At 36.9% G+C, this 13,619-nt stretch overlaps 1 protein-coding gene across 2 annotated transcripts; it reads left to right on the forward strand.

The window, feature by feature from the left end:
• The first annotated feature begins 468 nt into the window (after nucleotides 1-468).
• MYL12B (myosin light chain 12B) lies at nucleotides 469-11,158 on the forward strand. Of its 2 annotated transcripts, none has more exons than XM_058175617.1 (4): nucleotides 469-626; nucleotides 9,365-9,563; nucleotides 9,722-9,883; nucleotides 10,653-11,158. In XM_058175617.1, exons 2-4 carry the CDS (start codon nucleotides 9,380-9,382, stop codon nucleotides 10,823-10,825), a joined length of 519 nt encoding a protein of 172 aa, XP_058031600.1. In that variant the 5' UTR covers nucleotides 469-626; nucleotides 9,365-9,379; the 3' UTR covers nucleotides 10,826-11,158. The 2 variants fall into 2 exon arrangements, with proteins under 2 accessions (XP_058031600.1, XP_058031599.1); XM_058175616.1 differs by lacking the exon at nucleotides 469-626 and adding an exon at nucleotides 8,663-8,808.
• The last annotated feature ends 2,461 nt before the right edge of the window (nucleotides 11,159-13,619 follow it).

A 13,619-nucleotide genomic window follows, 5' to 3' on the forward strand; every position in this document is an offset into this window, starting at 1 on the left:
TCTCAGGAGCGGGAAAGCTCAAAGCCCCGCAAAAGGAGCTTCCCGCTCCGTTCAGATAAAGATCCCCTCCCCTCCCCCTCTCCCTCCCCTCTCAGGGAATGCAACTTGAAACACGTCAGCTTGGCTCGCGCCAACCTCCTGACGTCACCAGCACTACCCACTACGGCTGAACAGGAAAAGAGTTTCAATTCCCTTACAAGGCCATCAGGCGCATTCGCGCATGCGCCCCCAAGTTCTCCTTCCCATTTTAGCCACACCCCGTCTCCTGGAATGCGGCTAGCAGATCGGACTGTACCAAATCAATAGTAAAAAAAACCGGGGGGAAGTGTTGGACCAGCCACTCCTTTCCTATTGGATTTTTGGCCTCCAGCACATATCTAGATTTAAGAAGAAAACAAATCTGTGTTATCTGAGTGCCTTATCAGTAACCGGCTGTGTTTTTTTTCACCGACTGCACGGCCTAATTCTATTTTGCTCCCCTTCCTCCTCCTCCTCTCGCACGACAGTAGTTTCTCCCGCCGTCGTGCTCTCCGGAAGTGCCGAGGCTATTCGTTTCCTTGCTTCGAACGGTCGCTCGTCCTTTACCGCGATCCATCGGCGCCGAATTCTTTTCCGTTAGAAGCAAGGTGAGAGAATCGAGGGCGGTTACCCTGGTGGGCAGATTCGTTTGCGAGAGGGAGCTGGAATAAGTGGCTGCGGAGGGGGAAGGCTGCAGGTTCTCCCTGTGGTCCCCTTCCCCCCCCATCCCGCCCATCCCGTTTTCCCGCTGCGGTTGTGAAGTACGTTACTTTAGAACGGCTGGGCAGATCTCGGAGGTGGCTTTCTCTCGGTAGCGAGTCCCGGGACGGGGTGGCGGCTGGAGAAGGGCGTTGAGTCGAACAGGAAAAGGGTGGTTGGACGGTCACCGGCCACGATCGATCTTCTGGCCCCTGCAAACCTCGGCCGATCGGTCTTAGCGGGGTTGTCCTGCAGAGGCTGAGCCGTTGTTTACCGGGCCGAAGGGGCAAGGCAGGCTGAAGCTGTTGCTGAATGCTTTGAAGAGCCTGCTTAGTCTTCGCTGGATGGATTGGGATCCCCCCACACACACACATCATCCGCAGCAAGACCGGAGCTTGTTGAGTGTGATGGGAGCGATGATAACTGGATCGGGTAAAACGAGAAGCCTGGAAACGAAGGGGGAAAAGAAAGACTTTTTACTATCTTAAAATGCTCTGCCTTTCGTAATTTGGTGTTGTAATGCAGGGGTTTTCAAGGTTGGCAACTTTAAGACTTGTGGACTTCAACTCCCAGAATTCTGGGAGTTGAAGTCCACAAGTCTTAAAGTTGCCAACCTTGGAGACACCTGTTGTAAGGAAACGGTTGGAGCTGACCAATCTGGCTGGAGGATAGAAGTTTATGGGACAATTCCCTGAACCAAATAACTTTTCAGAGCGCTTTGACTGCCCACCCCCCCAAGCAGATTCAGTGGTGCTGCTGCTGCTCTTCTGCTTGACCGTATTTCCCAACAAACGGTATTGTGTAGCTGGTGGTTTCCTCAAACCCCTTGCTAAGAGGTGGTGCAGATTTTTCTTTTCCTATCGAAAAGCCACATCTCTGCTTTGGGTAGATTTGTCAAAATGCATCCGAAAGGCCTGAATCGGATGCATGTTTCCATTTCATTTACTCAAGCTCTAGTTAGAGAAATCCATAGTGTAGGGGTAGTAGTAAGTGGTTCCAACCAAAGCATTGCATTTCGGAAAACTTCAAAAAGCCATCAATGCAGTGCAGAACCTACAATATCAGAGAAGATCCACATTCAGTTACAAGTAATCTTTGGTTAATGATTGTCTTGCTTATTAATCATTCAAACTTACAGTGGTGCTGAAACAATGAGTTTATGATTTAAGATGGTCAGAACATCCATGTGATCACAGTTTGGAATGCTTAGCAACCAACAGTGTGAATTTATTTAACGCTCATAGCATTTGCAACCTGGGCAGCTGGCTTCTGACAAGCAGAGTGAGTGGGGAAACTGCAGGAAGTCGAAAGTTGTGGTCATATAACTTTGCTTAATAAGCCCAGCAAGACTGGCAAGTTGAGCTAATGTTTTACTTAATTACTGCATTCCTTGTATTGTTGTTAAATGAGAACTATCTGTATTCATTAAGCAATAAAAGTTTTCTGTTTTTGGTTGCATCCTTTCACAGATGTTGAAAGAAAAATGAAAGTAGAAAAAAAGGAAGTTTGCATAATGCCTTTATTTTGTTAATTGGAATTTAAAAAAAATAATTCCCCTAATAGTCCTCTTACAACCTCAGAGATTGGGATTGAGGATAACACTACAAGTCCCAGGTTCTCCTTCCAGTTTGGCTACTATTTGTGCTGGGAACTGTGGAATTTGCCATTCCAATACATCTAGTGGGCATTAGGTGGAAGAAAAAGTACTCTATAAATTGCTACATAAATTAGTCTGTGTGCAGAACGCACATGTGTATACTACACTACCACTTACAGCTAATCCTTGACTAATGTCCACAATTGAGCCCAAAATTTCTGTTGTTAAATGAAACAGTTGTTGGGTGAGTTTTTCCCCATTTTATTCTCTTTCTTGCCACAGTTAAATGAATCGTTACAGTTTTTAAGCTAGTAACATGGTTGTAAATCGAATCTGGCTTCCCTGTTGACTGCTTATCAAAAGGTTGCAAAACGTGACCTTGGAACACTGCAACTGTCGTAAGTATGAGTCAGTTGCCAAGTGTCTGAATTTTGATCACATGAACATGGGGGCGCAGTAATTAGTGTGACGAATGGTCATAAATCACTTTTTTCAATGTCGTCGTTACTTCACTAAACAAACTGTTGTGAGTTGAGGACTCAAAATAGCACAGCTATTTTATGGCAGACGTTTCTCTGATCTACTCTTAAGGAATGAATAACCAATAACACTTTAGAATTTGATTTGTTCCAAAATGAAGACCTAAAATACGGTTTTTGTATTCAAATTGGGCATAGGTACATCTTTCTTACTCATTGTGAATGTACATGCGTAGCATTTTTATGAAAACAAGTTCAGAATAATTATAAAACAGATCTGTTTTAGAATTCATAGAATTTAGCACAAGATGTTTATTGTTTCTGGGTGAAACTAACTGAAAAAAACAAGTCTGGAAAACCTTAGGCCAGGGGTGTCCAAACTTGGTCCCTTTAAGACTTGTGGACTTCAATTCCCAGAGTTCCTCAGCCAGCTTTGCTGGCTGAGGGACTCTGGGAGTTGAAGTCCACAAGTCTTAAAGGGACCAAGTTTGGACACCCCTGCCTTAGGCTCTAAAAATGTGCTGATGATGGTGAGGAATTTGAAATATTTTCCCAGCCCTTTTAGCTTAGCATTCATTCTGCTTAGCACATTCCAAAGGAAGCCAGGTTAAAGACGATTTGCCCTCTGCTGGTTTCCAGTTACAGTATTGATTGCTATGGCAAACCAGATTCTAAAAATAATTTAAAAAAAAAATAGTTTCTAACAAAATATGCTTCTTTTGTATTCCAAGCCCTAATCTCAAATTCTGTATATTGAACACAATCTGGAAAGAGAGTAGGTAGTTTCATGCCCCTCTCACTCTGGAAAATAAAGTTTGAAATGAATACAGGCAGTCCTCGACTTACAACAGTTCATTTAGTGACCGTTCAAAGTTACAACGGCACTGAAAAAAGTGACTTATGACCGTTTTTCACACTTATAACCGTTGCAGCATCCCCATGGTCACATGATCAAAATTCAGATGCTTGGCAACTGACTCATATTTATGACGGTTGCAGTGTACCAGGCTCTTTTGCGTCCTCCTTACAAGCAAAGTCAATAGGAAGCCAGGTTCACTTAACAACTGTATTATTAACTTAATAAAGGCAGTGATTCACTTAATAACTCTTGCAAGAAAAGTCGTAAAATGAGGGCAAAATCCACTTAACAAATGTTTCACTTAGCAACAGAAATTTGGGGCTTAATTGTCCTAAGTCGAGGATTACCTATATAGATTGATTGGGTTTTGTTTTGTGCTATCGTGCTGCACATTTTAGGAGAATGCTCATCTATGAAATCTAATGGCAAATCACTTAATGTTCCTAGATTTACCTACACTCAGAAGTTCTTACGTTTTAAGTATGCAAAGTAGAACAGGACTTTTGTGAAATAAAATGTAGTGAATATCTGTCCAAAATCATTAGTGCTTCTCTCTTGTATCACTATTTTGAAAAAGCTTTTCTGCTGATCCCTTAGAGATGTTTTTTATAAAGCTCTAAACAGAACAAATTGTAATCCAAGTCAATTATAATTTGGAATAAAAGGAAATGAGGGTAAATAGTATTTTATAATTTATATCTATCTATAATAGTCATGTGCAGTTCACATTTTATTAGATTTTAATAAGAGTAATATTAATTCTATTTTTTCTGTTTAATTGCAAGGCCAATGTAACTGAAATGCATCATCTACACACTATATGGCAGTATTAGCAGATTCTAGGAGTCCCAGAATCCAAAGCTTTTTTTTTTTTTTAAGAACTCACTTAAGATAGGCTTAAAATGCTGGTTGTTTTCAAGGAGGAGAATTCAGAAAACCATGTGGTAGAAATAGTATCATTTGATTATAAGCCTCATTTTTATAAAACATAATTCAGTGCTTTTGGTTGCTGAAAAGATGCTATTCACTCATTAGAGAGAGGTATTGCTGTCATTGGGATCTTGGGGTTTTCAGAAACACAAAAAATAATTTTAAAAGGAAAAATTGAGAAAGGATATCACTAAAAGAGGCCAGTGAGGACTGTGCATGCTCATTTGGTATAAGCTAGACTAGTTTAAGGAAAGCGGGGGAAAGGTAGTGACTGATGATTGTATTGGTAAATAAGTAAGTTTATTACAGCCATAGGCCAGAACAAATAAAAAACACTCAGTAAATATACAATTCAAGAAAAATAATACATATCAAATAAAATCTATGATAAAAACCAGTTATCTGTTATGTAACTTAAAATTAAAATACTACTGACATCAATCGTGTCTAGTACCGTTCCTATTATTAAAGTACATGTTCTCAACCAATAGGATCACTTCCTAATTTGATTGTATTGGACATTACTGAATAGGAGTAGACTGTATTACATTTATCTTTTAGAATTCTGATAATTTAAAATTGGCTAAAGTATTAGATTTATAAGAAGGGTTATTAATTCCCTGGCTATTAATAGATTAAGATACATCTTACATCTTTGGTCTAGTGCAGGGGTGTTAAATTCGATTTCATTGAGAGCCATATCATAGTTGTGTTTGACCTCGGGTGGGCTGGGTGTGTGTGAAATGGCCAGCTTGACATCACTCATGTTGGGTGGTGTCTGTTGTGGCTTGAGTGCTCTGCTAGCAAAAATAGGTTCCTGAGCTCCGTTTTTGGCTGTGATGACCTCCTGCAACCCTCTGCCAGTGAAAACGTCCTTTCCTGAGCTCCATTTTTGCTGGCAGAGGCACCGCAGGCTGGTCCTTCGCTGTTTACAGGGTGGCCCTCTGGGCCAGTTCTGAACACGCCACGGGCCAAATTTGACTCGCGGGCCTTGAGTTTGACACCCCTGGTCTAGTGCATAAGGCATCAGGCTAGAAAATAGGCGTTTGAGTCCCACCTTAGGTATGAAAGCCAGCTGAGTGACTTTGGGCCAGCCACTCTTTTTCAGCCCACTCCACAGAGTTGTTGAAGTGGGAAAAATAGGAGAATGGTGTGTTTCATATGTTTACTGCCTTGAATTATTTGTAAAACAAGATGGGATACAAATAAATAAATAAATATGTTTTACTACATTCTTAGTTCTAAAATATTTATGTTGGAGTTTTAGTTGCTTTAAGACAAAATGTTCCTAAATTTCCTTAAGATTGTGTATGAAAAAATAGGAAGGTTTACTTTTATCTTCTGCCAGCTTTCTAATTTTAATTAAATAATCTCAATCATTATAAGATATTTAGAGATCAAGATCCTCTGAAAATAATGCCCTGAGTTTTTTTCCCCTGCTGACAAACAGTTGATTTTGCTGGCAAAACTGGTTTTTTGGCAGTGTGCTGCCCAGATTTTAATGGGAGCAACTAGGAACAACCCCAGATGACTCTTGATTGACGCAATTACTTACCTGTAATGAGAAATCTTAATGGTTGCAATTCACGGTCAGAACGGCCAGAGTCTCCATCTTTTCCTATTTACTTGATGAGATTTTTAAGCGCATCTTTGCTTTAACATCACCTTTTGAAATTATTTTCTTTTGATTTCTGACTTACATTTTAAATGCTAAACATCTGGTTGAATGCTGAACCCAGACCTTGCTGGATTATAAATGTGATTTTTAAAAATATTTTAACTTTGTTTTTGGAGTAACAAATACTTTCGCTTTTGCCACTTGGAAGTTGATTTCTTCTTTTCTAGTGAATGCAATCTCATGTACTCTAGACTCTTGCAGTAAGAAATTTGCATTTTACCAGTTTTTATGAGAACTTTATTGTTTTACTGTACTTTATTTTTTAATATTTCTCTAGTCCTTTTTTTTTTTTTTAAAGAGATAGGAACTTTTCCCTTTGTCTCTTCTATTCATTCTCTATGGCAGGAAAAATTATCTCAATCCTTCCTGTGGTTAACCAGTGGTGGAACAGACTGTCCTTAAGAGGAAATGCCTATGTTCTTTGATACATTAAAAATGAAAATAACAAAAGCCTTCTTGAAGGTCTTCAAAATAAGGATGCTTTTTAACCTATAAGCTCTCTTTGAAAATTTTTAGACAATAGGTTTTATAGCAACAACTATTGGTTGCTGTTTAATGAAGCAACAACAATTATAAATGAACTTAAAGAGGATACTCAGATATAGCGAATCTGATGGATTGGAAACTAATTTGTTACTGACAGGGTTGGGGGAGAAGGAACTTGGTTGGAAACTTACAGATTTTGAAGAAGTCTGAAAGGGTCATGAATCCAGTGATGATGGATCAGTAATGAATTGGACTTTCTTAAGAAAATTCATGGACTTTTTAAAAAATGTATGCTGTGGAAATACTTACAACAGAGATCTATGACTTGGGGAATGAAATTAAATTAAATGGAAATATCCTAGTTATAGTTTTAAGGAAAAGTGTTATTATCAAGAATTAATCAAAGATATTTATCCTGGATGGATCAAAAACAATGACTGTAATGGATAAGGGTGAAATTGAAGCTGTTACATACTTTTTGCGAGTTAAATACAATAGTAGATTGTTAACAGAGGGTTTTGAAGTTAGTTTTTGGTGTTGGGCTTACCTATTAACTTTTTTTAATAGTAGATAAATGATAGGTCAAATGATAGGGTAAACAGAGTTCTAGAAGCTTACATATTGTAGACCTATTTCGCAAGAGGGGAAACTGTTAATGTTGAAATATATTTATTAGCATTCAACTGGGGGGAACAATATAAGTGTTTTTTTCTTTTTTTTTCTTTAATGCACTTTTTTGTTTGGTTTTTTTGTTCTGTTTAGTTCTGTTCTGTTCTAGTTTGTATTTTTAAATTTTACATAAAAAATAAAAATAAGATATTTGGAAGTTGTAAATTGCTAAGATTAAATTTATCTTAATTATAGTAACCAGATTTTAGATTTATATTTATGTTCAAAAGGAATTTTAATGATTTTCCAGAGTACTATTTGTAGTTCTTTATACAGCTAGTCCTCAACTTACTATCACAATTGAGCCTAAAATGTCTGTTGCTTAGCAGAGCAGTTACTGAGTTTTGCCCCATTTTATGTCATTTTTTGGCACAGTTGTTAAATGAATCATGCAGTTGTTAAGCGATTCTGGCTTTCCTCATTGACTTTGCTTGTTGGAAGCCAGCTGGGAAGGTCACAAATGGTGATCACATGGCCCTGGAACAGTGCAACTGTCATAAACATATGCCAGTTGCCAAGCAACTGAATTTTGATCATGTGACAATGGGGACACTGCAACAGTTGTAAATGTGAGACCTGGCCACAAGTCATTTTTTTTCAGTGCCATTGTAACTTCAAACAGTCATTAAACAAATGGTTGTAAACTGGTAACAATCTATAATTTGATTATTCGTCATAATTTTAAATATTTTTTAAAATTCTCAAATGTTTTTTTTTTAAATTTGATGGTAGGGTGATTGTCCAAAGACGAGTTTAGCATGTGATCGGATTTCTAATGTCGGTTCTTGTAATAAAATCCATTGCAGTAATTTTTTAAATTATTTTTTCACATCAGTTTTTCCTCAGTTATTTTGCATTTATTTAGGAAACTTATACTATCAATTTTTCCTGTATACAGCATATGTTACTGTATGGTGCTGAGTAAATAATATTTTAGTGAAATAAAATAGTCTCAGGATAATTGGAGCAGTAGGTGTATGCAATTACTTTTGGAGAGATTTTATATCTAACTTTATGTGGAAAAATATGGATCTTTTTAATTCTAGTAACTTCGACTTAGATCATCATTGAAAGAAAGTTGAAGATACTTGAATGGAAGATTCTAAACATTGTTGTTTAGCTTGTTGGCTATTCTAGCTATGGAGTAATGAATGTTTGCTGGGTGACTTGTGCATGGGCTTATTTTTAGTCAGACAGTAATTTGTGTTCTTATATGTCAGGGGACTGTTGTAATAGATGGAACACAAGTTTAAAATTGTGAAGTTAATCAGTGGATGATATCAGGATTACCTATTTATAGATCTTCCCTTTCAATATATAACCAGCAGTAGCATCTTTTCCTGCTGTCTGAAGTTTGACTAAACCATTGGGCTGTAATCTTTTTTGAATCATGGTAAGGTCTCTAGTATATAAATTAACAAAATCCAGATATGTGATTTCAAAAAGTGTTTTAATTTTTAAATAGCTTTTAATACTTATTTTCTAATTCAGTTAGAAATTCAGCACTGTTTGATTTAACAGCAAAGGAATCAAAACATATTTTAGTGGGCAGCTGAAAACAGATTGATCTTCATTTATGAACTTGTTTTCAGTTGGGTCAGCATTCCCAAATCTATACAGCTATGCGCTGTCGGGTCTGTTAAAATGCACGCTCTCTCCTACTTTATCCATAAAGTGTAAATAAAACAAGAATGTTACAAGGTATGAATGTCTGTGAAGTTCACATGTCATTTAAATTTAATTTTTTAATATTTGAATACAGCAAAGTTGGCTTTTCTTCATGCTATTTTTGTTTTTCCTAACATGCTTTACAGTGAAGACTTTTCTGTTTAGAACAAATTATAACTGTGGTGATGATGAATTATTAAATTAAGCTAAGCAACCTTGAAGATAGATTGTTGCTTCTTTTCTCTACTGTTCCTTACTTTAGTGATTTTTTTGCCTCCTAGAGTCTAGCAGCCAACATGTCAAGCAAAAGAGCAAAGACAAAGACCACTAAGAAGCGGCCTCAGCGTGCTACGTCCAATGTATTTGCTATGTTTGATCAGTCACAGATTCAAGAATTTAAAGAGGCATTCAACATGATTGATCAAAACAGAGATGGTTTTATTGACAAAGAAGATCTACATGATATGCTTGCTTCACTTGGTAATCACTTTTTCTATTTTACTTCAGTTACGTTTCTTCTTGCTAACTTGCTCCCCGGTTAAAGTGTAAGAATTTTTTATTTAATACTTTAGAGCTGCACCTTGAAATATAACCCTCCAACTATTGATGTGGCTCAATTTTAAATTTTTTGATTGTAGGGAAAAACCCAACTGATGAATATCTAGATGCCATGATGAATGAGGCTCCAGGACCAATAAACTTCACTATGTTTCTCACAATGTTTGGTGAAAAATTAAATGGTACTGATCCAGAAGATGTAATCAGGAACGCCTTTGCATGTTTTGATGAAGAAGCAACAGGTAAGACGCTATAAAGTGTCACAAATAATTTCATAGCTTTTGAGTTTGATTATATAATCTTGGTTAGTTATTGTAAAATTATCTACAAGTTCAAGGCAAAGGAAACACTTTCCAACACCATGGCAAAATAGGTGGTTAAAAAGCAAGGCTGACATTTAATTTTTAAAACTGTAAAAATTAGGGATATTTTCTGCAAAGGAATGGTTTTGTAGGGATGATTTTAAAAAAGGAAACTCTTCTCGTTTACGGAAGAAATCATTTGGTTTCGCAGCCAGCATTGGAAATTTCTGATCCTTGCTTCTCTTGACATGTTCAGCTGCTTGATAATGATACCACAGCATTATTCACATTTTACTTTATTGTTTCCAGTAAGCGGGGCTATTTACTAAAATAGTTTCATTTAAGATTTTAGTCATAACTTTAATTTGGTGACAGCCATAACTGACATAATCGAATTCTATAAGACTTTATACTTCTACTCCTGCGAAGTTATTTTGAATCCACAGAGTTTATTTAGAATAGAAAAAAATTGCTACTTATTCAGTAGTAATTGTGTTTGCTAAATAACTGCAAACATTTTTTTTGTTCATGTAATTGCTTATTTCCTAAAGTATAAATAACTGCTGAAACAGTAAAATGTTAAAAGCACTTAAGAGCACTTTCAATAAAGCCTTTTGATTAATTTTGATTTTTTTTTGTGTGTGTATAATATGTTATACTAAAACTTCCTGTATTAAAATTCTCTCTCGAAATCTTTTCACATTTCTAGGCGTCATTCAAGAAGACTACTTGAGAGAATTGTTGACAACAATGGGAGACAGGTTTACAGATGAAGAAGTTGATGAGCTGTTTAGAGAGGCACCAATTGATAAAAAGGGCAATTTCAATTACATTGAGTTCACACGCATCCTGAAACATGGAGCAAAAGACAAAGATGACTAAAACAGAACTCTTGCTTCTGCATTGCTCTTTAGATCTCATGGTTATCTTCAAGGGGGATTTTTCCTGGTAGAACCTGTTGCATGCAGCTAGCTTTACGGCTTTTACCTATCTTGATGTATTTATCTATACAAGGCCATTCTGGCACATCTTGCACCAGTTTAATAAGGCCAGCAATGGAAATTGTAATTTTGGTGAATTTGGAGGATGAGACCAATGAGTTTGAAGGCCCAGAAAAAATAATCTCTGTTTTTCTGGTTTAGCTGGATTTTTACATTTTGTAATAATGCCATTTTGAAATAAGATTGCTATATCAATAAAATACCTCAAATGCTAGATTGCTAAGTATAAGATTTTATTAAGAATTGACAGTCCAAACTTCATGATTTCTATAAAGAAGAATAGGAAAATGATCTTATGAAACACTAATGTTACCAGGTCACGACTTCATATAGATTCAACTGTGTATCTATTGTAATTTTAATTTTTTTTCAGGGTAAATATATCCTGCACATATATTTTCTGAGTAGATTGGCCTAGAGAACCATGGCATTACGACTTCCACGGATTTCCGGTTTTTTTATCTACCCTTGTTAAATTTATTATTCTTATGAAGCTTTTATTTTTTTTGACATTGGTGAGAATTTATAAATCATAGTATTTTGGATTCATGAACATAATATAGTTTTTCTCAGTGTGTCCCTGGACAATAGAGTCAGAAAAAATGAACTAGAAGTTTAGGAAAGCATAATGCTTTAATTTCTCCGCTAGCTAGTTATCACTGCTTCTGTTACATTGATCTTTCCCCTCATTTCCAGTATCAGCAATAGTTCCTCTAAGCTTCTGCTTTTAAGAATTTTGGTATGTGCTGATTTCCAGCCAGGAATGGAGAAGCACTGCTATCTATCCTGTTTTATAACCTGCTTTAGAGTGCTGTTCCTAACAGCTAGAATAATGCACACAAAAATAATTACTATTTTTTTCTAAGGACCAGTACCCATTTCGGTGCCACCTTGGAACTCTAATATTCGTGCAGCCTTTTAGTTATCAGGCTTGGCATGAAGTGTTGCCTATAAGTTGGCTAGAAATCACAACACCTCAAATATTGTATGTAAGTTTATTGACAAATTGAAAGAAAGTACAATTGAAAATATGTGATATACTGGTTCGCATTTCTCATACTTGCCCCCCCAAACATATCTTGAATAACTACAGGGCCCTTTTGCTGGGAAAAAAAGCAGTGTGATTTGGGAGATATTGTAGCTATAAATTAAATAAAATGATGATTACTGTATTTTTTGCACCGTAAGAAGCACCTAGCTTTTGGGGAGGAAAACAAGAGGAAAAAAATCTGCCTCAGTCTCCCAGCATTCATCGGGATTCATCTGGCTAGCATCCTTGCAGCAAAGAGTAAACAGCTCTAGCACATTATTGCAGCCTGATTTAGCACAAGCAGCTGATTGGTGGTTGAATCAGCCTCCTGGAATACCACCGATCAGCTGTGACCTGTTTCCGGCCTCTGCTCACCCCATTTTTCACCTCGACGGGTTGAAAATGGGGCACATGGAGGCAAAAAATGGCTGAAGAGTGGGGGCAGGGCTTTGGCAACATTCATTCTATAAGACGCACAGACATTTTCACCCACTTTTTTTGGGAGGGGTGTAAAGTGTGTCTTATAGTGTGAAAAAATATGGTAATTAAAGTGTTTGGACTAGTGGTTAAAATATTGTGGTAGGAATAAGGAGACCTAAATTTTAGTTTACCTTTGGCATGGAAACTAGTGACTTAGCTAGTCATCCTCTGAGCCCAGTCAACCTCCCAGGATCATCACTGAATAGAAAAATAAGAAGGAAGCATCATATACAGGATTGTATTCTCTTTAAATCGGAATACAGCAATACTGTCAACCATACTATCTCTGGCCATCGCCAGTAATCTGATGGTGGCAGATCCTTTATTGCTTTTTCTACATGATTGTCAATCTCTTAAAATATTAAGGAGCTACTCGTGTGAAGCACCATTAATTCCTGAATTTCAAGACTTTTTCACACCAATATTTTTAAACTTGATAAATAAGGTGCACTCAGCTTCAGATCAGATCCGACTAGATTGTGATTTGGTTAGAAGTTATCTCTATGATTATCAGATATGAAATGATGAAGAGCAAGGTTCATATTAAACTTTTGCTCTGAAATTGTTACTGTTTCCCTTCTTCATGTATAGAGATGGTTTCCTTCCAAAATGGATCAAGTCTAAATCTAAAACGGGTTAATATATGATACTGTTACTCCTCATACAAAGCCCTGCATTGTGTTTTAGGAGCAGCAATACACTTAGCACACTTAAGATTAACACGTATTTGATCATAAAGTTTTGCTTGTGAGATCCTAATTTGACAGTTGCATGAGGTAAAAACAGACATTAAACAATAGACAGATGCATCCCTGAGCACACACAAGGCACAAATGCAACAAATTTACAAAGCTCTTAAAATTTGCAATGCACCTTTCAGGCCATCCAGATGAGAAGGTGATATTATTCTTAAGAGTTGGGCCATATTAGACATAATACCTAAAGAAATTCTTCAGAGGCAGTACGATTCTGCATATCCAAACAATGTGGATTAAGGAAAGTAATCATTTTTCTTTCTAATGTTATCAGCTTCTCCAGAATTTTGGGTTCCTGTAGGAATCTTCTCCTGTAGAGAAGATTTGAATGCATGAAATGTATAAAATATGCGCTGGGGAGCTTTTATAGCCAATGTTATTTCCTAATGCCATGGATATTACTTGATTCC

Source organism: Ahaetulla prasina, chromosome 3, assembly GCF_028640845.1.
Source record: "Ahaetulla prasina isolate Xishuangbanna chromosome 3, ASM2864084v1, whole genome shotgun sequence".
NCBI lineage: Eukaryota > Metazoa > Chordata > Lepidosauria > Squamata > Colubridae > Ahaetulla > Ahaetulla prasina.